Source organism: Podarcis pityusensis, assembly GCF_964106645.2.
Source record: "Podarcis pityusensis genome assembly, chromosome: Z".
Lineage (NCBI taxonomy): Eukaryota > Metazoa > Chordata > Lepidosauria > Squamata > Lacertidae > Podarcis > Podarcis pityusensis.
In genome coordinates, this window is record NC_138044.1 from 7636183 (window position 1) to 7659417 (window position 23235).

At 42.9% G+C, this 23235-nt stretch overlaps 1 protein-coding gene across 1 annotated transcript in view; it reads right to left on the reverse strand.

Annotated features, from left to right (window-relative positions):
- The window catches only part of PAPPA (pappalysin 1), a 234811-nt gene that overhangs the window by 60921 nt on the left and 150655 nt on the right, over positions 1–23235 (reverse strand). The window contains exons 11-14 of the mRNA XM_080990779.1: positions 22145–22243; positions 19665–19797; positions 13814–14027; positions 7012–7180 (exon numbers count right to left, since the gene is read on the reverse strand). Of these exons, the coding sequence (XP_080846905.1) occupies positions 7012–7180; positions 13814–14027; positions 19665–19797; positions 22145–22243 (615 nt within the window). The remainder of the gene's footprint in view (positions 1–7011; positions 7181–13813; positions 14028–19664; positions 19798–22144; positions 22244–23235) is intronic.

Consider the following 23235-nt stretch of genomic DNA (forward strand, 5'->3'; position numbering starts at 1 on the left):
GCATGGGGAATTTTCCCAGCATACATCAAAGGGAAGCTGAGTCCCCATTTGCCAAGGCACCCTAATAGTTTCAGCAGCTTGGGACCTATCTGCTTTTGATATATGGCTGCTTTTGGATGGGAAAAGCAGCCTTACAGCACACCTCCTGTCTAAGGAAGACAGGCAGTTCCCCCAAATGGACACTTTCCCCTGCAAAGTTTTCCAAGCCAGTAAACTGATGCAAAACAAGGAATGCCTCCTATAAACTGGACTAAGGAATTGGTGCAGTTTGGAATCTTTGAAGACCTCAAGTTTAGTTTATGTGGTCTAAAGACTATAAATGTCATATACAGTATAGGGTGATCAGGAGTGAAAAGACAACAATCCACAAGTCTACACCCCTCTTTCAAAGTTGTCTAATTTTCTTCTAAAGCCCTCTCAGCCAGTGGCTATGTTACCGGATCTTGTGACAGCACTTTTTTTAAAAAAGGAAATGCTAACTTAATAATAAAAGACGCAAAGGCTGCAATCCTATGCCAACTTACCTGGGAGTAAGCACCATTGAATTCAGTGGAGCTGAATTTATTTACAGTGGTACCTCGGGTTAAGAACTTAATTCATTCTGGAGGTCTGTTCTTAACCTGAAACTGTTCTTAACCTGAAGCACCACTTTAGCTAATGGGGCCTCCCGCTGCTGCCGCGCCGCCGAAGCACGATTTCTGTTCTCATCCTGAAGAAAAGTTCTTAACCCAAGGTACTATTTCTGGGTTAGCGGAGTCTGTAACCCAAAGTGTCTGTAACCTGAAGCGTTTGTAACCCGAGGTACCACTGTATTTATTTTGAAGCGTTTGTAAAAATAAATAAATGTAAAAGCACAAACGGTTTGTGTTTTTACATTCCTTACATTTACATTTAGATAAAAGAAGAAAATCAAGAAAAAATCACAAGCCTACTTTAAAACATACAAAAGTTAAAATCCTAAAATTGATTAAAATTACCTCTGTTCTGTAAGCATCTGGATAGGCTTGCCTAAACAAGACTGTTTTTAGCAAGCACTGAAAAGAGTACAGTGAAGGCACTGCTTGATCTCAATAGACAAGGAGTTTAAAAGTGCAGGTGTTATTGATGAGCTTTCCGAGTTATACACCCTTCCAGACATACCTTCTGCAGTGCTATAGTTTGTGAATTCTTCATGCATTTTTTAAAAGTCCTCACAAAAATTTGTCAAAATTTTAGTGCAAAAGTATCCCAATGTGCACATTTTTGCAAGTTCTTCCCCCTAATACATTACTGCATGCTATTGCCACAAACACAAAGCATTTTAATGCAAACCTTCCCCTAACATACATATCTTTATTAATTTTTTGGGGTAAACATTTGGTTTGAGAGCTGCCTTGCCCAATGTAGAGAAGAGTGAATTCAGAAACTGGCTGGATTTTGGGAATAGCGGTTTCATATAGAAATGGAACTGAATTTCTCCCCATAACTAGGCTGTTATCCAGTGGAATATCCTCTGTTATCTTTAACAAATAATATGGTAACAGTAATGCATACCCTACAGAACACACACAAACCCTTTGTAGTGCTGCTGGTTTGCAAAATCCATCCACTGCCCCTTTCAACTGGACCCTATACAGTCCCTTTCCCCCAAAGAACTGGCTGCTGCATTCTGAAAGAGGAGCCTCAAATTGAACCCACATGAGGCTGGCCTTTTCTCTCTCCCTCTCAGCTCCCGCATGATTGATTAATTTTTTACAGAGCATTAAGGAGCTGTCAAGTTTTAAGTAGCACCTCCTGACCACAGAGGCAGCAGAGGAGGAGAGGCTGCGATGACACCAAGCCACCAACTGAGAGAGGAGAGTGGCAGCTTGTTACTAAACAGGGGTGGGGGTTGCAGAGGCAAGAGGTGGGAAACAGCGAGGAAGTTCAACCATCAAACAAATTACACAGGCAAAGAAGCACATGCAGTATTAGATTGCTATTATTGCAGGGGGGAATTTTAGTCAGTGGCAAAGCTCTTATCAGTACACAAAAATGAATTCCAAATCCTTGATAGACAATGTGTGCGCGTGTGCATGTGCTTGTGAAATTGCAGCGTATGTGTGTGCAAGCAAAATCGCTTGTGATGCTGAGAGCTGCATGCAAAGGCCCTCTCAGAATTCTGCACCTGATTTGCAGGCAGGCAAATGGAAGAACCACAGCTTACTGGTAGAGCGTTTGCTTTGCATGAGGTGAGTCCCAGGTCAGATCCCCGGCATCGCCAGGCATGGCTGGAAATATTCCCTGTCTGCACTCACTGTAGACAATACTGAGCTAGGTGGACCAATGTTCTGACTCAGGCAGTTTCCTAGGTGTTCCGAACACAGGGTCCCAGCCATTATATTGGAGAAGGGCTGTTGCTCAGTGGTAAAATGCAGAACCTTCACATGCAGAAGGTTCCAGGTTCAATCCACAGCACATCCAAGTAAGGTGGGGAGAGACCCATGTATGAAAACCCTGCAGAACCACTTCCCATCAATGTAGACAATACTGAACTGGATGGACCCATGATCTGGCTCTGCATAAGGCAGCCCCCTATGTTCCAAACTGAACCTTTCACCAACCTCCTCCAAGAGTGTGGAAGAATTTTTTCCAGAATATAGAGGCCTCATCCACATAATGCAGTTAAAGCTCTATGATATAGTGGCACCTCGGATTACAGATGCTTCGGGTTACAAACTCCGCTAACCAGTAAGTGGTTGCTCTGGGTTAAGGATTTTGCCCCAGGATAAGAACAGAAATTGCACACCAGCAGCACAGTGGCAGCAGGAGGCCTCATTAGCGAAAGCACGTCTCAGGTTAAGAACTGTTTCAGGTTAAGAATAGACCTCTGGAACAAATTAAGTTCTTAACCCGAGGTACCACTGTACAACTGTTACAGTCATGGTTTCCGCAAAGCATCCTAGAAACTGTGGCTTATTAAGGTTACTAACTGTTGTGAGGAGACCCCGCCTCCCCTCACAGAGCTACAGTTCCTAGAGAATATGTACTGATTACTAAACCTCATTCTTTCTTTCTTCCCTTATCTCTTTCTTTCTGCCCCCACCTGCTCTCCCCTTGTTCCCTCCCCCCTTGCCATTTGAATGAAATTAGGCTGAGGGACACATGAAATTCAGCCAAGGGCCACAGGTTGCCCACCCCACCGTAGATCCTGGAGCAGGGAGATAATTTTCTATGTGTATTAAAAGGTAAGAAATCACCTATTAGGACCAGCTATTTCTCTACGTCTATTCAATGAAAAGAAAAGGAAGTAGTACTATATGTGGAAAGGACAGGTGCAATTAATATTTCCTCAATATTTCCTTAGTTCAAATCAAAAGTCAATGGTCCATTACCGCTGGCTTGGCTTACTAGTTGGCCACTATCTCTAGACACCCCCAAAGCCCTCTCTCCTGTGTGCCCTAGCACATTATGAGGGCTAGCGAAATAAGCAAGGTCACATCTCATTTCTGCATGGCATGGAGATGGCAAGAGACAGCAGGAGTTTCTCTCTAACATTGCTGCTTCTGGATATGAGACCTTCAGGCTAGGGCCTGAGTGTCCTGTTCACCAAAGTTTTGGGGTGCATTTGCCTCTGGTGAGCTGGCAAGTGGATTTGTAGATGCTGGCCTAGGTTAATGTCTGCATTGTGAAGAACCTAAGCAAAGCCCTCCTAGATCAGGCTAAAAGCCCAGTCAGTCCAGCATCCTTTTTCTCACAGTGGCTAGCCAGATGTCTACAGGAAGCCAGCAAGGACCAGAGCATAACAGCACTCTGCCCACCTGTGATTCCCGGCAACTGGTATTCAGAGACTTGCTGGAGTCTACAACTCAATGGTAGATTACATAATCTGCATGCAGGAGGCCCCAGTTTCAATCTCCCTGTCATCTCCACTCAAAAGTGATGGGAAAGACCTCTGTGTGAAACCTTGGAAAGCCACAATCAGTCAGCATTGGGACAGTACTCAGCTAGATGGGCCAACGGGCAGATTCCCTACATGCATCCAAGCCCCAAAACCTCAGTGGAGAGAGACTGCTGTGTGTGTGTGAATTAACTAAGTACCCATTTGCCTTGCAAGCAGGGCTCCTTGATCAAAACCAGGCACACTAACTGGCTCTAATCTCCTGCCGCCGCCAACCCCCCCCCCCCGCCCCACAGAGGGCTCCCTGCCACAAAAACGATATGGATGGTGATTTGTTTGGTTTGCAGATTCTTGCACTTCTTGACGATAAGGGCCCATTTCCCAAGCATTTCCTTGTTCAGTAAGTCAGGCTCATTTGAGAATTTGTTTTCCGTACTGCAAGAAGTGATCAGCTTTAGGGAGGTTCTGGTACTGGTGCCAGTTAGCATGAAGGAAGTGGGGGTGGGAATGAGGCCCAGTCTGCAGTGTCCTCTGTTGGGTCTGCAATTAAATCAAAAAGGGGTTGACTCATCCTGGACTCCCCTTCCCCCACACGCACCTCAAGTATCTCCCCTTGGTAGCATTATGAAGGGTCTTAGTGTTTTCACAAAATGATGCTATATAAACCTCTAGGCGTAGCCCACCCACTTGCAAATTTGTCCTCAATTAACACTCTCAATGAATGCTCTCCACAGCACGGCCCTTGAATGTGCAGAAAGTTGTGAAACTGCTTTATGCATGTGTGTGCTAAACCTTGGATTTCTCTTCTTCGCATAGAGCCAGTGGAAAGAGAAGTAAACAAGCAATTGGTGGGGCGGGGTGATACTGAGTGTGTGTGTGTGTGTGTAGAGGGGTGGGGAATAGTAGCTGCCAGCTCTCTCCTGGAAGAGACAAGGAGGAAGTCAGTTGGTGCTGAGGCCACGTTAGGGTAAGATCTGTCACAATGAAGGCCCAGATAGAGGACTCAGTCTAGGTGGATAGCAAAAGGAACATAGGAAGCTGGCTTATCCTAAGACAGACTATTGGTCCATCTAGCAGAGTACTGCCTACACTGACTGGCAGAGGCTCTCCAGCGCTACCTGGAGATGCCAGAAATCTGGGACCCTCTGCATGCAAAGCAGATGCTTTGCTACTGAGCTATGGTGGGCTTTCTCTTCATAGCTATAGGGTTGTATCCCATGCTAGTTCTACTCACAGTAAAGTAAAGGTAAAGGTACCCCCTGCCCGTACGGGCCAGTCGTGACCGACTCTGGGGTTGCGTGCTCATCTCGCTTAAGAGGCCGGGAGCCAGCGCTGTCCGGAGACACTTCCGGGTCACGTGGCCAGCGTGACGAAGCTGCTCTGGTGAGCCAGCACCAGCGCAGCACACGGAAACGCCGTTTACCTTCCCGCTATAAAGCGGTACCTATTTATCTACTTGCACTTAGGGGTGCTTTCGAACTGCTAGGTGGGTGGGAGCTGGAACCGAACGACGGGAGCTCACCCCACCGTGGGGATTCGAACTGCCGACCATACGATCGGCAAGTCCTAGGCACTGAGGTTTTATCCACAGCACCACCCGCGTCCCTCTACTCACAGTAGTCCCATTGAAAACAGTTTCCATGCCTTACTTAGATCCATTAATTTCACTGAGCCTTCTTTGAGTAGAACTGTCACTGGATACAACACATACAGTCTGAAATGGGTCTAGCGGTTGTGCAGTTCAATTCCTGCAGGCACTCTAAGACAACCATCCTGTGTATCACCTCCCAGACCCAACCCACAAGGACCCCTATTTACCAGGAATGGTACCTATTTCAGTGGTGCCATTAAGACAGGGTTTTGAAGGACAGAAGTCTGGAGAGGAGGCAGGGAAGGAAAGCCCCCCCCCCCAATCAAACTGAGGCAACATAGTACAGCTTCATAGAGTGGTATATTAAGAACAAATCAATGCAGACATTTTCAACTGGAAACCACATTTCACTTAACTAAAGTACTCCAACTCTATATTTCATTGATCCCATATACATCCCTATCACAAAGAGAAATGGGAGGTGTCCAAAAAAAATTTCATGAGACTTATTAATATAACTCAAACAAGGGGCAACAGAATGCAACAAAGTGATCATGCCTTAACCTAATGTTGTAGTAATTATTATTATTATTATTATTATTATTATTATTATTATTATTATTTTATTATTTATACCCCACCCATCTGGTTGGGTTTCCCCAGCCACTCTAGGCAGCTCCCAACAGAATATTTAAAACACAATAAAACATCAAACAGTAAAGCTTCCCTAAACAGAGTTGCCTTCAGGTGTCTTCTAAAAGTCAAATAGTTGTTTATTTCCTTGACATCTGATGGGAGGGCGTTCCACAGGGAGGGCACCACTACCAAGGAGGCCCTTTGCCTGGTTCCCTGTAACCTCACTTCTTGCAGTGAGGGAACTGCCAGAAGGCCCTCGGAGCTGGACCTCAGCGTCTGGGCTGAACGATGGGGGTGGAGATGCTCCTTCAGGTATACAGGACCGAGGCTGTTTAGGGCTTTAAAGGTCAGCACCGACACTTTGAATTGTGCTTGGAAATGTACTGGGAGCCAGTGTAGGTCTTTCAGGACCGGTGTTATATAGTCTTGGTGGCCACTCCCAGTCACCAGTCTAGCGGCCACATTCTGAATCAGTTGCAGTTTCTGAGTCACCTTCAAAGGTAGCCCCACATAGAGCGCATTGCAGTAGTCCAAGTGAGAGATAACCAGAACATGCACCACTCTGGCGAGACAGTCTGCAGGCAGGCAGGGTCTCAGCCTGCATACCAGATGGAGCTGGTAGACAGCTGCCCGGGACACACAATTGACCTTAGTTGGGTGTGAGTGTGTGTAGATACAACATTCATTGTTCCACCAACTTCACCTACCTGGCTTCACCTACCACTGGCATATGGCCCAGAAGGGAATGTGGCCATCAGGATTAAAGAAGTCCCCAGCCCCTGCTATAACCCATTGCACTGCCTACTATTATATTATGAGATCCTGTATCTCTTTAAATGATGGTGAAACCATTCCCACCCACCCACCCACCCAACCCAGACAGCTATTCGCTCACCCTGGCAGATTGTGAACTGCAGCAACAAACCTGATTCTTTGCAAGGTCGTCATCTCTCTGTATTTGAAGGATGTAGCCTGTCTTGCAGGTGACATTGCACTGGGCACCATTAAAACGCCCCGCACTGGAGAAGGTCAGCACAGCATTCTCAATCTCCAGTTCTTGGCAATCAGTGGCTTTGCAGGAGTAGTGGACACAGCTGTTTGGGGAGAATAGGAATATATATGCTTCTTGGTGGTTTACAAAAACAAAACCAACAACAATGTGCACAATTAAAATACACAATAAAGCAATAAAACACCTGTAATCAAAATGCTCAATAAAACAAGTTCATCTAGGTTGCATTCACACAGCACTTTATTCCATTTTCCCAGCTGTAAATTTCTGCATTATATTTGAGCTTTCACACAACATAAAAGACATTTCTGGAAAGCGAGCAGAATATAGTGAAAGTTTTGTGCTCGTTTCCATGTTAATCGGTTCCAAAAATAATCCATTTGCAACCCCATAAACCCAGAAAATTGCAGGAGTAAAGTGACAAAACTTGAGGTAGTATGCAAGCTTACAGCTCCTTCCTGCTGTTTTCATGGAGAAACCATGGGGGAACCAAAGCAGGTATGTGCGGAATGGGAGGATGGGGGGCAAGGAGCCTGTCCAATGACATTCCCACTGGTGGGAATTAAATTTATCGTGACACACCAGCATATGGGTCAAAAAGCCACAGTTGCTTAACACAACAGGTACTACAGCGTGAAAGGAACATTAGAAAACAGAACATAAGCACTAGGAAAACTAACACAACACTCCCCGCATCTAACTGCATCCCAAAACAGTGCTAAGTTCAAAACAGTGAAAATAGTAATTAAAACAGGAGGTTGTAGCTTATCCTTTAAAACCGCTCAGCGGTTTCAGTGCCCCTGCAATGTCCAAGCCCATCATTTTAGCCACAGAGTCCCATGCAATTGCTTCCCCCCACCCCCACCCCCTAAATTATCCTTACAACATGCAAAATTCTTCCCTCGCCAAACCTTTCAAGGACTATGTTTCAGCAAGATTCAGCAGGACTCGGCTGAATTATACCTAAGCTCCTAATTGCCAAAAAACCCCACCCCCATTATTCCATTTGGAAGATTGAAAAGGCGAGAGAGGAACGCAAGGAGATCAATACCATGAGATGAAACTGGGGAGGGAAGCATTACGGAAGGAGTGCTAATGATTGCTGACTTTAGCATGGAAGACACTGCATTGGTATTCTATAGCATCCAACAGCCTGCGGAAGGATCAACCACCCTGCTCTCATTTACCTTCACAGCAAGCCCTTGGATTGAAAGGGAGCACTTTGCCCAAGGCCTGCCTAGTTGCCTTTTTACCTTTATAAGCTAGTTGCAGTGGGGGCCCATTGGGAGAGGCATGGTGGAAGGCAGGTAGACCAATAATAGGTGGAGGCAGAACCAATGACAGGCAGAGCCACTGGGGGCTGGCAGGAGGTATACTGGAGTTGGTGGGGCAATGCCCCATTTGTCCCATGGGCCAGCCTCCACTGACCACTTGCAGCACAGCGCTTTAAGCTGATTTTTGCCATGATTCATGGCACAGTTGTGACAATGTCACAGTGTATCTGATAAAGCTGGGCTTCCCAGAATGGTCAGTACTGGCCCTCCCCCAGATAAAAAAGTGGCTAGGGGTGGAAAAGAAGTGTGCAAGGCATACTGTGAATAATTTAATTAGGAACTAGGTGCCTCAGAAATGCCAATGGGCATGTGCAGAGTTCAACTCCCTTTCCAATGATGCTACTCGGTATTTAACAGGGTGGCGCTGTGGGTAAAACCTCAGTGCCTAGGACCTGCCGATCGTATGGTCGGCGGTTTGAATCCCCGCGGCGGGGTGAGCTCCCGTCTTTCGGTCCCAGCTCCTGCCCACCTAGCAGTTCAAAAGCACCCTTAAGTGCAAGTAGATAAATAGGTACCGCTTTCTAGCGGGAAGGTAAACAGCGTTTCCGTGTGCTGTGCTGTGCTGGTACTGGCTCGCCAGGGCAGCTTTGTCACGCTGGCCATGTGACCCGGAAGTGTCTCCAGACAGCGCTGGCTCCCGGCCTCTTAAGTGAGATGGGCGCACAACCCTAGAGTTGGACATGACTGGCCCGTACGGGCAGGGGTACCTTTACCTTTACCTTTAATTTCCCCTAACATTGTTTGATTCCTAGTCATGGAGATTGGTCATTAATAAATGTTGACTATATATCAATATATCTCAACTGTATTTTATTTATAGTCATAAGAATTTGGGTTGGGGTCACTGACAACATTATAAGCTCATCAAGAGATCAAGGGATGAACTCAGAAGTTTGGGAAATGCTGTGAAATCAGCATGGGTTCAAACTTCTGTCATGCATTTCACTATCACCTCAACCCCAAGAGAAACAAAATGTGTACAAAAACCCGTATATTTGGGGGGGGGGGGACAGCACACACAAATTAAGTGAAAATGATGTGCAGAAATGCTCTATATTAACCTACAGAAATTTCTTGCAAAAATGGGCAGAACTATGCATAGTAAGAGAAACACATGGGTTTTTTGGTGCGTTTTGTGTAAAACATAAAACATGTATACACACTTTGATGCATTTTGTTAAGAAGAAGAAGAATTTGCAAGATGATGTGTAAATGGGCTGCACTGAATTTATAATTGGAAAAATGAGAAAATGAAAAGAACAAAAATTGATAAGACGGGTTGGGTCACAGGATGCGCAAAAGGCACAAGATTTTGGAAGTGTATTGATAAACACTAAGAGGCTGCTGTTTTGCAGCTAGTGATTGAATTCGAGAAGCTGAGAGGCTCTTTTGAGGTGACAGGTATCCCCTTCATATGTGGCACAAAATCAAACACAGGAACCAAATCTACTCTTACAGGGAGTGCTTTACATCCATGCGCAGGCCCTCCCACCAACACCTGCACAGATGTAACTTGAAGAGGGTGATAACACAGTCCACCTGGCAGAAGCCAGCTCTTGGCTGGCCTGGCAAGGTGGATGGCAATAAAACAAGGTTTAGTGGAACCAGGAAAAGCAAGTGTACTTTCTTCCAACTGCAAAGTATGCAGAGCAGTGACATAATTACACAGCAAGGAAAACACAGGCTATCTGTCTGTGGGGATACAGTAGAAAACTCAGAGCAAAAGAAAAGCAAAAGTAAGTGGGGAAGGGGGAGGACGGGGAAGAATGAGAATAGAAAGCAAGTCACCCTTTACCTTAAAAAAATAAATAAATTGTAAGTGTCATTGCTTTGGGGAGAAGTGGGACTCTTGGACCCTTCACCTAGAATGTTGACTGAGCTTTCAGCACGCACACCTTTAGGAGCCCAGCGTGGCATTGGCAAATTTCAAAAGTGTCTCCACATGGGATTTCGCTAACGTAAGGTGTGATGATATCCACCAACTTGGATGGATTTAACAAGGAAGTGAACAATTATACAGATGATAAAGTGTACTAGTTATGATAGCTATGCATTTCCTCTGTTCAGAGCTTTTTTTCAGCGGAAACTCACCAGAACTCAGTTCCAGCACCTCTAAGGTGGGTACCATTGCCATTATAAGAGAACAAGCGAGGCATTCATGGTGAGTTCCGGCAGGGGTTTGAACCTGGGACATTCCACTTGCAAGGCAGATGCTGTCCCACTGAGCCATGACACTTTCCCTTAGGAATTTGGGTGGCTATGGAGGGGACAAAATGTGGGGCAAGACAAGCCTTTGGTTTGATCTAGCAGGTTCTTCTTCCTCTAGTTTTAACCACCTATTTCAATAGGTCTACTTGGGGTAGACCTATTTACTCCTTTTATTAGATCAAGAAGACCAAGATAGTTGCACCCATATCAATAAAATAAAATAAAATAAAATAATAAAATAAAATAAAAATCAATGCAGACAACATGCTCTGACCTAGATACAAGGCTTCTGATCACTGTGTTGAAATGAGATGAGTAAGCTCAGAAGCCCAGTGAACAGCCGGATCAAGTTTCAAATGAGAGGTCCAGTTTATGGACGTCTGGCCAAGTCCCAAGGCAGGAGGAGACAGAGACAGAGAAAGACCCATTGCTGCAGAGCAATGTCTGAAAGCACTGGCGAAGGGATGGTGGGTGGTAGTGGCAGAATCACATGTTCAGTTTGCTTCTCCGCCTTCCCTTTAAGCTCTTATGAGCTTAAAATGTTGGAGCGGAAATTCTTATCACGGCATTCAAGCATACACTTTGTGATGAATCAGTGCCAATGCGGTAAAAGGTGGGAGGCAACTGAAGGGTTTTAATTCGTAGGGCAAAAAATCAAGGCCACACTTCTACAAAATTCTGAAGCCATTTTTTTGCAGAAGGTGTGTGTGTGTTTTTCAAAAGGGTACAGAATTCTTCTTTAAATAATAATGATGATACCATATTCTTGTAACAACCAGTGCTTTGATGGAACTATCTCTGAATCTCTGCAAGAGGACACCTTTCTTACGGTTTGGCAAATCGATGCAATCGCTCGAGAAAAAGGATTAAATAGGAGATGATAACTGACTTAAAAATAATAATTCCAATCCACATCTGAAAACTAAAAAAAAATAGGATTTTATTGTTTTTTATGCTTTTGAACATCACCTATATACGTCAATAAACACTGTACAAAATATACACAAAATTGCCTTTGGCAAAAGCATGAAAGAGGGTATTTTAATTTTTAAGGCTGTTATGATAGGTACCTTTGGTCAGTGCTTTTTTCCTAGAAAAATAGGTGCCAGTACTCACCATGAAGTTGTCACAGTAAGTAACAGCAAAGTACAGTAAAGCCTCTACAAAGTTAAAGTACGAATAAATGTACATATCAATGAAAATGGGATAGAAAGATGCATTATATTGAAGGAAATTGCTGTGCAAAAATGTATACATTAGGCAAACTTCCATACAAAAATCTGCATATTTAGATAAATTTGCACTAAAATACTGGCGAATTTCCACTGGACTTTTTAAAATATAAAAGAAAAGAAAACGGCAAACTGCTGTGGAAATATCAACAAAGATCTCATTAAATTAAATTGACTTCTCCACATTTTCCCACCAGTTTGCAATTTATTTATATTTTTAAAACAATAATTCATTGTGAAAAATCCATCAGCATAATAGTGCAATTTTCTCATAATATACACTTTTTTTGTATAAATTTTCCTCAGTATGCACATTGCTGCAAAATGATTTCCCTTAATATAACACAATTTTTGTATATTATTCTCACTAACATGTGCATTTTCAGGAACACTGTCTTAGTATGTGTACATTTGCACACTTCACTTGGCTGAAAGATACATTGCAAAATTCAGAGAAGTGTGAATTTCGAAGGATAGCCCTGTTTCAGTTTCCATTGTGTTTCAAAAAGCATGTGTTTAGCAGATTCACTTTAACTGAAACTGAATCAAACAGATCACCCACCCCTAGTCCAAAGTCAAAAATGAGTGCAACAATTAATTTTATATTTGTACAGTAGAGTAGTTTCTTAGCACCCTGCCCCCCCCATCCTCCATCTATGCAACCAATAGGCATTAAAATAGTGGCCATCCAGGCCAAAAGAAAAAAGGAAAGTAAACCCTGGGTGTGAGGCGTGTGGTCTGCAGAGAGGGAGGAGTGGCCTGGAGAAGGTCCCAAGGGCCAGACAGAGAGAGGCCAGAAGAGTTGCATTTGGGCTGGAGGCTCCCTGTCTCTGCTCAGGATGTTGCTGCCCTACAACTCTCATGGCCTTGCTGAGTGAGACTGATGGAAGGTGTGGCACAGCAACACCCAGAGGGCCCCAGAGGTTCCAACACCTATGGTATATGGGAAGAACGTTGGGGAGAAGAGAGGCCCTTCACTTACTCGCTGATTCCAAGCCACAAAGAGCTTTAAATGTCAGATTAGGTGCTGTGCAAGACCATACTGTGTTTATACCATACCCTACAACATTTTTCCAATTAAAATGGGGGTGTCAACAACAACAACAACAACAACAACCACCCATCTGACTGGGTTGCCCCAGCAAACACCTCCCCATACAGGGCTGCCTTCAGATGTCTTCCAAAGGTTTATAGTTAGTTACTTATCTCCTTGGTTCAGGGGTCGCATAGCTCCATACCCTCCAACATTCCTCTGATGAGAACAGGGACATCATAAGGAAAAGCGGGATATTCCGAGATCAAATAAAAAACCAGGACAGCTTCTGTGAATTCAGGACTGTCCCTGGAAAATAGGAATGCTTGGAGGGTCTGTTATGCCCAAGCCCACCCAGTGAGCTATATAGATAAATGTAGATTTCAAACTCAGGTCTCCACTGATCCTACACACACACACACACAAACACACACACACTGCTGTGAAAATAAATTGGAAGTGAAAAGAATTATGTACAGCTACTGGAAGTGGGGTGCAAGATTGTGTTAGAATGGATCAAGGTCTTTCTTTCTTTTTTTCTTTCTTTCTTTCTTTCTTTCTTTCTTTCTTTCTTTCTTTCATGCAGAGAGAGCCTGCCCTCTTTGAGTTGCGACTTCTATTCCAGGATTTTCCTAGCATAGATTGAAGCTGGACCATGAAAGCCGAGGAGAGACAAAGGAGGTGGAAATAATCTACTGACATTTTCCCATGTGGGTTAAATGCCCCGTCTGCTCCCATTCACTGGGAAACTCCATGGATTCTGCTGGCAATGCCAAAGGTCAGGCACAGCTTTTCTACTCCTGCTTCTTATTATCCCCTTGATCAGGCCTACAGAGGCTGGAAGTCTATGGGTGGTAAAGACACGGGAGGGTGAGAGAGGCGGGGTGGGGAGAGAAGAAAGGACTCACCTCTGCTCAGCCGGGCTATAGGTCTGTCCGCTTTGGCAACTGCTGACGGTGATGGGGTCAAAGTTTTGGAAGGAGCGCAAGGCCACCCCAGAGATGGCCACGAACGGAGAGCTGAAGGTGATCAGGATGGCCTGGGTATGGTAGAAATGTTGGCTAAGGTCATGAATGACAGGGATAATCAAAGGGTTTTTCCTGCAGCTCAAGCCATGGATTCCTGTCAACAAAAGAGGTAAGGGGTGATGGAGGAAGGAAGGGGGGGGGAGAGAGAGAAGAGTTTTAAATTGTTGTTTTGTTTTCCTTTATTTATTTATTTTATTCACTTACAGAATTTATACCCTACTTTCCACATGTGTCTCAAAGCGGATCACTAAACAAACAAACAAACAAACAAATCACACAACATCCCAAATTTCAAAATTAAGATCAAAATATCAGATAATAACAACATTAGAGGAGCATTTGTGGTGTATGAGAAGAATTATATATATATATATATATATATTAATGTTCCTGCTACAGAAGTTCTATCTGTGGTATGAGATCTATGACTCATTGACACGTAAATCAGTAATCAATTAAAAAAATCAATTTGACCTTGATTGGGTGAGGAATATATTAGCAATTAAAACTTTTGTTAAAAAAAAAAAGTGTTACATGCCACCTCTGATGACTTTGGACAAAGAATGGACCCCAAAATATTTTGAATAATTAATCTGGTTTTCTCATAAGACAATTTTTACCTGGCAACTGAAACTTTGCAGGGATGCCCGAAGGATTTTTGTGTGTACAAAACTCCTTGAGCATTTTGCAAAAAAAATAAAAAAAGATGCTGCACATTTATATGTAGACAACGCATGAGGTTTTGATCCTAAAATAACTTATGAATGTTCATGGAAGTTGGGAAAATTGCCCTCTTCCCTCCTGCCTCATGAAGCTCCATAAGCTTCCCCCTCCAAGCTGATAATATACAAGAGGCCCTTTTAAAAATTGTTGTATTGCTTTACTCGTGTATTTTGATCATATTTTAATGTGGGCATAAATTGCTTTTAGACTTCGTAAACCACTTGAAAACCTATTTTGCCATTAAGCAGTAAATAATAGTAATTGTAATAGCAGCAGCAGCAATGTAAAGGGGAAGAACTGTAGTTTAGTGATAGAGCATCTGCTTTGCTTGCAGAAGGTCCTTGATTCAATCTTTGGCATCAGTCAGTCAAGGCTGGGAATGTCCCCTGTCGGAATCCCTGGATAGTTGCTATCATTAACAGTAGGCAATACAGAGCTTAATGGACCAGTGGTCTGATTCAGTTTAAGGCTGCCCTCCCTTATACATGGAGGGCAGCACCCCTGAGCAATGTGAGACGAGATAGGGAGGAATCCTCGATAACTGAGTGGAAGTTTGACTGTGATCAAATACTTCGTTCAAATCAGGTATCTAGATAGGAATTCAGAACAATGCTGTTGCCATACAGACACATTTCACTGATTTATTCTCCCTCCCTTTTACTGATGATTTTTAGGATTTAAAGTGCACCTGCAGTGCCTGTCCGCTCAGTGAAAATACTTTTTGGTCTTTTCAGGGCTACTGTAACTTTATGTAGAAGCTTGCAGCTTCTGCCTCTATTCAGCAAGAACATGACTTTACTGAATTGCCTCTTAATTAGACCACGATAGAGACAGGAACTTGCAGAACAGTTTTCCTTTCATTATGAATTTATTTTTTGTAATGTAGTTCTATTTTTAAAAATTGCAGGTTGTAGGAGAATTTGTACTATTTTAATTATATTAGTTATTTTACTGTAAATTCTTATTGTGGAGTGCCATGAGATATATCATATGAAAGCTGCTGCAGTGTTCTGTCCTGGGCCCATTGTTGTTCAACTTATTGGATGAAGGGATTAAGGGGATGCTCATCAAATTTGCAGATGACACAAAATTAGGAGGGGTAGCTAATGCCACAGAAGACAGAATCAGAATTCAAAATGACCTTAACAGTTTGGAGAACTGGGTCCAAGGTAACAAAATGAATTTCAATAGGGGAAAATACCAGGTTCTGCACTTAGGCAGGAAGAAGCAGATGCACAAATATAGGATGGGGACATCTGGCTTACTAGCAGCACTTGTGAAAAGGATCTGAGGGTCTTGATGGACCACAAGCTTAAAATGAGTCTACAGTGTGTTGCTGCAGCAAAAAAAGGCTAATGCTGTTCTAGACTGTATCAACCAACAAAATTAGTGTCCAGATCAAGCCAAGTAATAGTCCCACTCTATTCTGCCTTGCTCAGACTGGAATACTGTGTCCAATTTGAGAAGGATGTTGACAAGCTGGAACATGTGCAGAGGAGGGCAACGAAGATGAGTAAGGGTCTGGAAACCAAGCCTTATGAGGAACGGTTGAAGGAGCTGGGTACGTTTAGCCTGGAAAAGAGGAGACTGAGAGGAGATATGATAGCCATCTTCAAATATCTTAAGGGCTGTCACACAGAAGAGGGAACAAGCTTGTTTTTTCCCTGCTCTGGAGGGTAGGATTCAAACCAGTGGCTTCAAGTTACAAGAAAACAGATTCCAACTAAACATTAGGAAGAACTTTCTGATAGTAAGAGCTGTTCAACGGTGGAATAGTGTCCCTTGGTAGGTTGCAGATTCTCCTCTCTTTGAAGTTTTACGCAGAGATTGAATGGCCATCTATCATGGATGCGATAGTTGAGATTTGTGCATTGCAGTGGTTGAGGTCCCTTCGAACCCCCTTCAAACTACAGTTCTATGATTCTATGAAAGATGGTAGCAAATGCCTTAAATGAATAAAATATATTTCACAGTCAGAAATTTAGAGAAAACCATCAATTAAAGCTCTCTTCCCCACCATTGAACATGAACTGACTAAATAACAGATGTAGTACAGAGCTGCTAGCAAGCTGAATGGAAAGCAATTAGAGTCAGAATCTGGAGACCGAATCTTCTAATTAAAATTGCATAGGATCTTCACTGAACAGGACTAGTCCAGAATAAGTATTACAAGAGCATTGCCGGAGACAATATAGTGTTTATATCAACTGCCATGTGGAAACATAGTTTTAATTCTGCTTCCAAACAATTTTGGAAAAGCAGGGCTTCACGCTCTGCTAAAAGACCTAAGTAGAAATTACTTCAGACACTTTTCTGCTTTCTTATTCAGGTTTGAAGAAGTTATTATGATTGTATGGACAAGCTCTGTTCCCCAAATCCGCTAAAAACGAACATATAATGCAAGCTATCCATCATGCATTCATGTATGCAATTGGTATAGTAATATAATTAGTTGTCAGGTTTGGATCAGAATACCTAAAATATTGCCTCACCCATTGTATACTCAACTGACTCTTCAAGAGTGAGGCTCCTCCTGATTCTACCACATCAAGAAATCCATTCCATATGATATAGGAATAATGCCTTAAGTGTGGTAGCCCCAACCCTTTGAAACTGCCTCCCATTACATATCAGACAAGCACTGTCTCTCTTATCTTTCTGACCTTGCTTTTCCAACCTAGATTTTCACCATCTAGGTCTCAAAGCAGCTTATGATGATAAAAATATACAACACAGGCAATTAAAAATGCAAATTAAACCTCAACAATTTAAAACCCCAATAATTCGAAAGCAGACCATTTAAAACCTCAGAAAACCTTTTAAGTGGAGAGGGTTTGTTTGTTTTTTAATCCAGCCTGTCTCAGATTTGAAATTGGTTTCATAGATGAATTTATCTGAATTGCTTTCATGTATATGAAATTGCTTTACATATGCTTTTATTGCTGAAGTTTTTACTGTTAAATCTCTCTGAGACAATTTCATAGGAAGAGATTCACAGGTGGGGTGAAATAAATAAAATAGATAAATAACCACTTCCCTCCAACAGTTTCACAAAGTGACAGTGGAGGATGGTCCATCAGAGCAAATGGGGCGCTGCCCCACCATCCTGAACCAGCCTCCACCTACCTGCCTTCTCACATACATGAGGCATGGCCCTGTCTGCCACCTCCCTGCTCCACTTCTATCTCAGTGTTTGTTCCTTCAAGAGGAAGGAGAATGGGGCCAAAGCTAGAATTAATTGGCTCCATCTGCTCATGTGCCTGAATCAACCTGCCGTAGGTCCCTCTGCCTTCCACCCTCTCCGTCCCAGTGGATTACCAGCCACCATCTGTGATGTACAGATTCTAGCTAAAGTACAGCAGCAGAAAGTACTGCCAACTTTCCCTAGTCCCATGAAATAATATGAAGGAGGGTTCTGTAGGTGTTCCCAGCCCCCTTAAAATATTCAGTGAATGCCCATTTATTTACTTTATTTAGTACTACTACTAGTAATAATAATAATAATTTATTATTTATACCCAGCCCATATGGCTGAGTTTCCCCAGCCACTCTGGGCGGCTTCCAGCAAAATATTAAAATACAGTGGTCTAGTTGTTTCGTTAATAGTGTTTTATAGATTGTAATTGTTTTACTGATGATTTGTTAATTATTCTATATGATTATGCTGTTTTGTGACATTCTAATATGTTATTTAAGGGACGCGGGTGGTGCTGTGGGTTAAACCACTGAGCCTAGGACTTGCCGATCAGAAGGTCGGTGGTTTGAATCCCCACGATGGGGTGAGCTCCCGTTGCTCGGTCCCTGCTCCTGCCAACCTAGCAGTTCGAAAGCATGTCAAAGTGCAAGTAGATAAATAGGTCTCTGGTGGGAAGGTAAACGGCATTTCCGTGCGCTGCTCTGGCTCGCCAGAAGCAGCTTAGTCATGCTGGTCACATGACCCGGAAGCTGTACGCCGGCTTCCTTAGTCAATAAAGCGAGATGAGCGCCGCAACCCCAGAGTCGGTCACGACTGGACCTAATGGTCAGGGGCCCCTTTACCTTTAATATGTTATTTATTCTTTGTAAGCTATTTTGCAATTTTTTTGAATGAAAAGCAGCATAGAAATATTACAAATCAAATCAGTTTATTTTATTAAATTTATATGCCGTTTGATTGAGGGGGGGATTTCTAGGGCGCCGGCAAGGCTTACCTTGCCTGGGCCGGTTCACTGCCATGGAACCCCCTCCGTGGACTGGATCGCGGACAGCATGAGTGCGCATGCCTGCAATTTCCGGCGGCTGCCTCTGTGCAGATGCGATTTCTGGTGCCGCAAAAGCAATTCCCCATGCCGCGCTGCGCTGCTTTAGCGCAGCACGCAGGGACTCACCAAGCAGGCAGCTCTGTTCAGGGCTCATGGATATACAATATACGATATCTTTATTGTCATTGTCCCTTGCAGAACAATGAAATTGAAAACTACATAAAACTACATAAAAACTACATAAAACTACCACAAAACTACATAAAACTACTACAAAACTACATAAAACTACCACAAAACTACATAAAACTACATACAAACTACATAAAACTACTACAAAACTACATAAAACATTCAAAAACCCCTAAAAACTCAAAAAAACCATTTTAAGATACACTATACTACAGAGACCCCTTATGCTGCGTTTAGAACCAGAATTGCATTAGCGTAGAAACTGTTTTTCAGGCGGCTAGTCCTGGCCTTTATAACCCTATACCTTCTTCCAGAAGGCAGAAGCTGGGCCAGTAAAACAACTCCCATGGGACGCTTGTGGCCCATGGGCCTTAGGTTGCCGACTCCTGCTCTAAGATGTTTACAAAGGATGAAACAGTAGCATCAAAAAAAAATTTATCAACCATACTTTAAAACATACAAATGTAAAAATACTATCTGGAGCACTCTGAAACAATGGCTTTTATGATAGTGCAACCAGGACTTCTATTTTATCCTATGAAGGACAATAGTCAAACAGGCAGAGGGATTCTTACCAAGGTCATGGCTCTGGTCTTTGGTGTCAACCAGTTGAACAGAAATGGTCTCCTGCTGATCGAGATCTTCGGTCCCATCTGCAACCAAGTGGATTATAACAGCGGCAGCAACCATTGGTTGTGAAAAGGAAGCCTGGAGAGAGAAGGAAGAAGAACACCAAGATACAGGACTTGCTGGTTTCCTGTGTGGCCCCTCTTGAAGCAAAACAATTGCTGGCTGAAACTTAAAAGTGTATGTAGGGATGGGTTATAGCTCAGTGGCCGAGAACATGGTAGGCATGCCTGATCAGGCCAACGGCCCATCTAATCCAAAATCCTGTTCTCGGTCAAGCAGATCCCTCTGGGAAACCTGCAAGCAGGACTTGAGCATGAGCGCACTCTCCCCTCTGTAGCTTCCTGCAACTGGTTTTCAGAAGCATTACTGCCACCAACTGTGGAGGCAGAGCAGAGCCATCCTGGCTAGGAGCCATCAATAGTCCTCTCCTCCTCCATGAATGTGTCTAATCCTCTTTAAAATTCATCCAAGTTGGTGGCTATCCCTGTCTCTGATAGGAGTGAGTTCTATTGTGTAACTATGTACTATGTGAATATGTTCTTTCTTTTACCGGTATATATATATATATATATATATATATATATATATATATATATACCGTATTTTTGCTCTATAAGACTCAATTTTTCCCTCCTAAAAAGTAAGCGGAAATGTGTGTGCATCTTATGGAGCGAATGCAGGCTGTGCAGCTATCACAAAAGCCAAAACAGCAAGAGGAATTGCTGCTTTCACTGCACAGCGATCCCTCTTGCTGTTCTGGCTTCTGGGATTCAGAATATTTTTTTTCTTGTTTTCCTTCTCCAAAAACTAGGTGCGTCTTATGGTCTGGTGCATCCTATAGAGTGAAAAATACGGTATATGTATGCAATTGCATATCATTCTCCCACAAAGCAAAAGGGTGATGTACAGCAATGTAAAAGCAACCAATCAAAGAAAACATTTAGAAGCAATATAGAACCATCATTAAAATGAATGGCAACCCCAGAAAACTGTAAACTTCTGAATAAGCCTGTCAGCATTAACAACAACAACAAAAGTCTTCAAGAGATGCCTGAAAATCAAAAGTGAGGATGCCTGCTGAGTTTCTGTTGGGAGAGAGTTCCACAGTATGGGACTGATGACACCAAATGCCCAACTTCTGGTTAAGGCCAGAATTTCTCTGGAAGACCTCAGTGATCAAGCTGGGCAATATGGTTGTCCTTAAGGTAATCTGAACCCAATTTGCTCATGTTCAGTCCTTGCCATCTCAGGATAATATGCCTTCATTACAAAACGAGAAATATGTGTATTTTCTTAGAGGGGGTTAGTTCTTAATAACTTTTTTTTTTTTTTTTGTAAAATATATTATTTCTTCTTGACCAGTGAATTGCCAAAGTGTGCCTTAACTAAGGGAAATGCTTTATAGCTGACGGGGAAATGAACTTATTTCCCCCTCCCTCTTTCATCTCCTCTTCCTCTCTTTTTCTTCTTCCATTCTTTGTTATGAAGAATGCAAGAAGAGTCCTGCTGGATGAGGCCAAAGGCCCATCTACTCCAGCACCCAGGTTTCACAGTGGACAACCAGCTGCCTCACCACCACAAAAACAACTCTCCCAGCTAACTTGTGATTGCCAACAACACTGGTGGTGTCTGAGGCCAATGGATTGTTGATTTATGACACATGGGTGATAATAGATGCGTTATGAACATGACAATGCTTACACTAAATTATGTTGTTCCACCCATAGAGAAACTGTTTCTGGGAGGAAGAAAGGGCATAGGGAAAGGAAAGACATGTGTATGTAATGAGTGTGCGGGATGGAAGAAAAATTAATTTTGGTTCAGATTTTAATGTAAACCCTACCCAACATGCAATTTTTAAAACAATATGTCAAATGAGGCACAAGCCGTCCTTCAAAATTTGCAGTTCCCAGGATTTGGGGATGTAGTTCCTCAGCCCAATAAAGTGCCAAGATGTGTACATCAGAGAAAAAAGTGCATAAAAAATATAAGTGTTGGAGAAAATAGCACCTATGGTGTATTTATACCACTTGATTGTAAATGGCACCACGAAGTTTACATTGTGTGCCATAAAGCAGTATACATTATGGTTTACAGAGGCACTATACCAGTGACAATTGATGGCGAAGATTAGCACATCAGGCAAAATTGCTCACAAAGATGTGTATTTTAGGAGAAATTTGCAAAAAACAACAACACAACGGTGAATTTTCATGAAGGCTTCTTTTTTTAAAAAAAAATGAAATTATGCAGAAATGTAAAAATTGAACAAACATGGAAAACTGAGAAATCAAAATGTATCAACCCCCCCTCCCTTTTCTGGACTTCGTATCTGTTTGTAACTTGGAAATTTTACAAAACTTCAGTGAATAGTTTCTCTTTCTCTATCTCTCCTTCTTTCTCTCCACCCCACGCAATATCTTACCTTGAGCCAGAAAACAGTCTGGGTGTTGTTGGCAGTGCATGGGTACCAAGCATGCTGAGATATTCCATCACTGAAGTCATTCGCTTTGGTTCGGCACACCTAAGAGAAAAGAAGAAGGAGAATCAGCATGAAGTCGAACTGAGCTCTATAAAAAGTCATGGTAGAGTCTATAAAATTCTTGAGTAGCCAATGTGGCACCCTTCAGACATTGGGGACAACTCCATCAGTCCAAGTCAAAATAGCCAATGGTCAGGGATGATGGGAGCTGTAGTCCAAAGCATCTGGAGTGCATCAGATTGTCTTCCCCTGGTGCAATAAGAAAAGGATAAGTTCTTTATACATTTCTTTGTTAATATTTGTTGGGGGAATAAGACAATTAAACTAAAGCTGGTTATCACAGAATTTTAGAGTTGGAAGGGACCCAAGGGTCATCTAGTCCAACCCCGTGCAATGCTGGAATCTCAGCTAAAGCATCCATGACAGATGGGCCATCCAACCTCAGATTAAAAACCTCCAAGGAAGGAGAGCCCACTACCTTCTGAGGGAGACTGTTCTACTATTGAACGGCGCTTACAATCAGAAAGTTATTTCTTATGTTTATGGAGATTATGGAGGAATGAGTTGCAAAACAAATGCACAAAGCATCTCTCAAGCACAAAACAATAAAAATGGAGCCAGTGTGGTGTAGTGGATAGATTGCTGGGCTGTGAGTTAGTGAGCTCCAGGTTCAAATCTCCATTTGGACAAACTCACTGGGGATCTTTGGCCAGTCATTATTCTTTCAGTCTAATCTACCTGACAGGCTGTGGTGAGGATAAAGTAGAGTGGGGGGTGGAAAATCATATACACTGCATTGAGATGCTTGGAGGAAAAGCATGATATACATGTCATAAACAAACAGAATCACAGAGTTGGAAAGTGTTTATCTAGTCCAGCACCCAGCAGATGCAGGAAATCTGCCGCTACAACATCCCTGATAGATGGCCCATTCAGTCTCTCCTCAAAAACCTCTAACCAAGATGAGTCTACCATCAACAAAGGCAGTCTGTTAAACAGTTTATTTACCAGGCAACAGGGGATAAACAAACAAA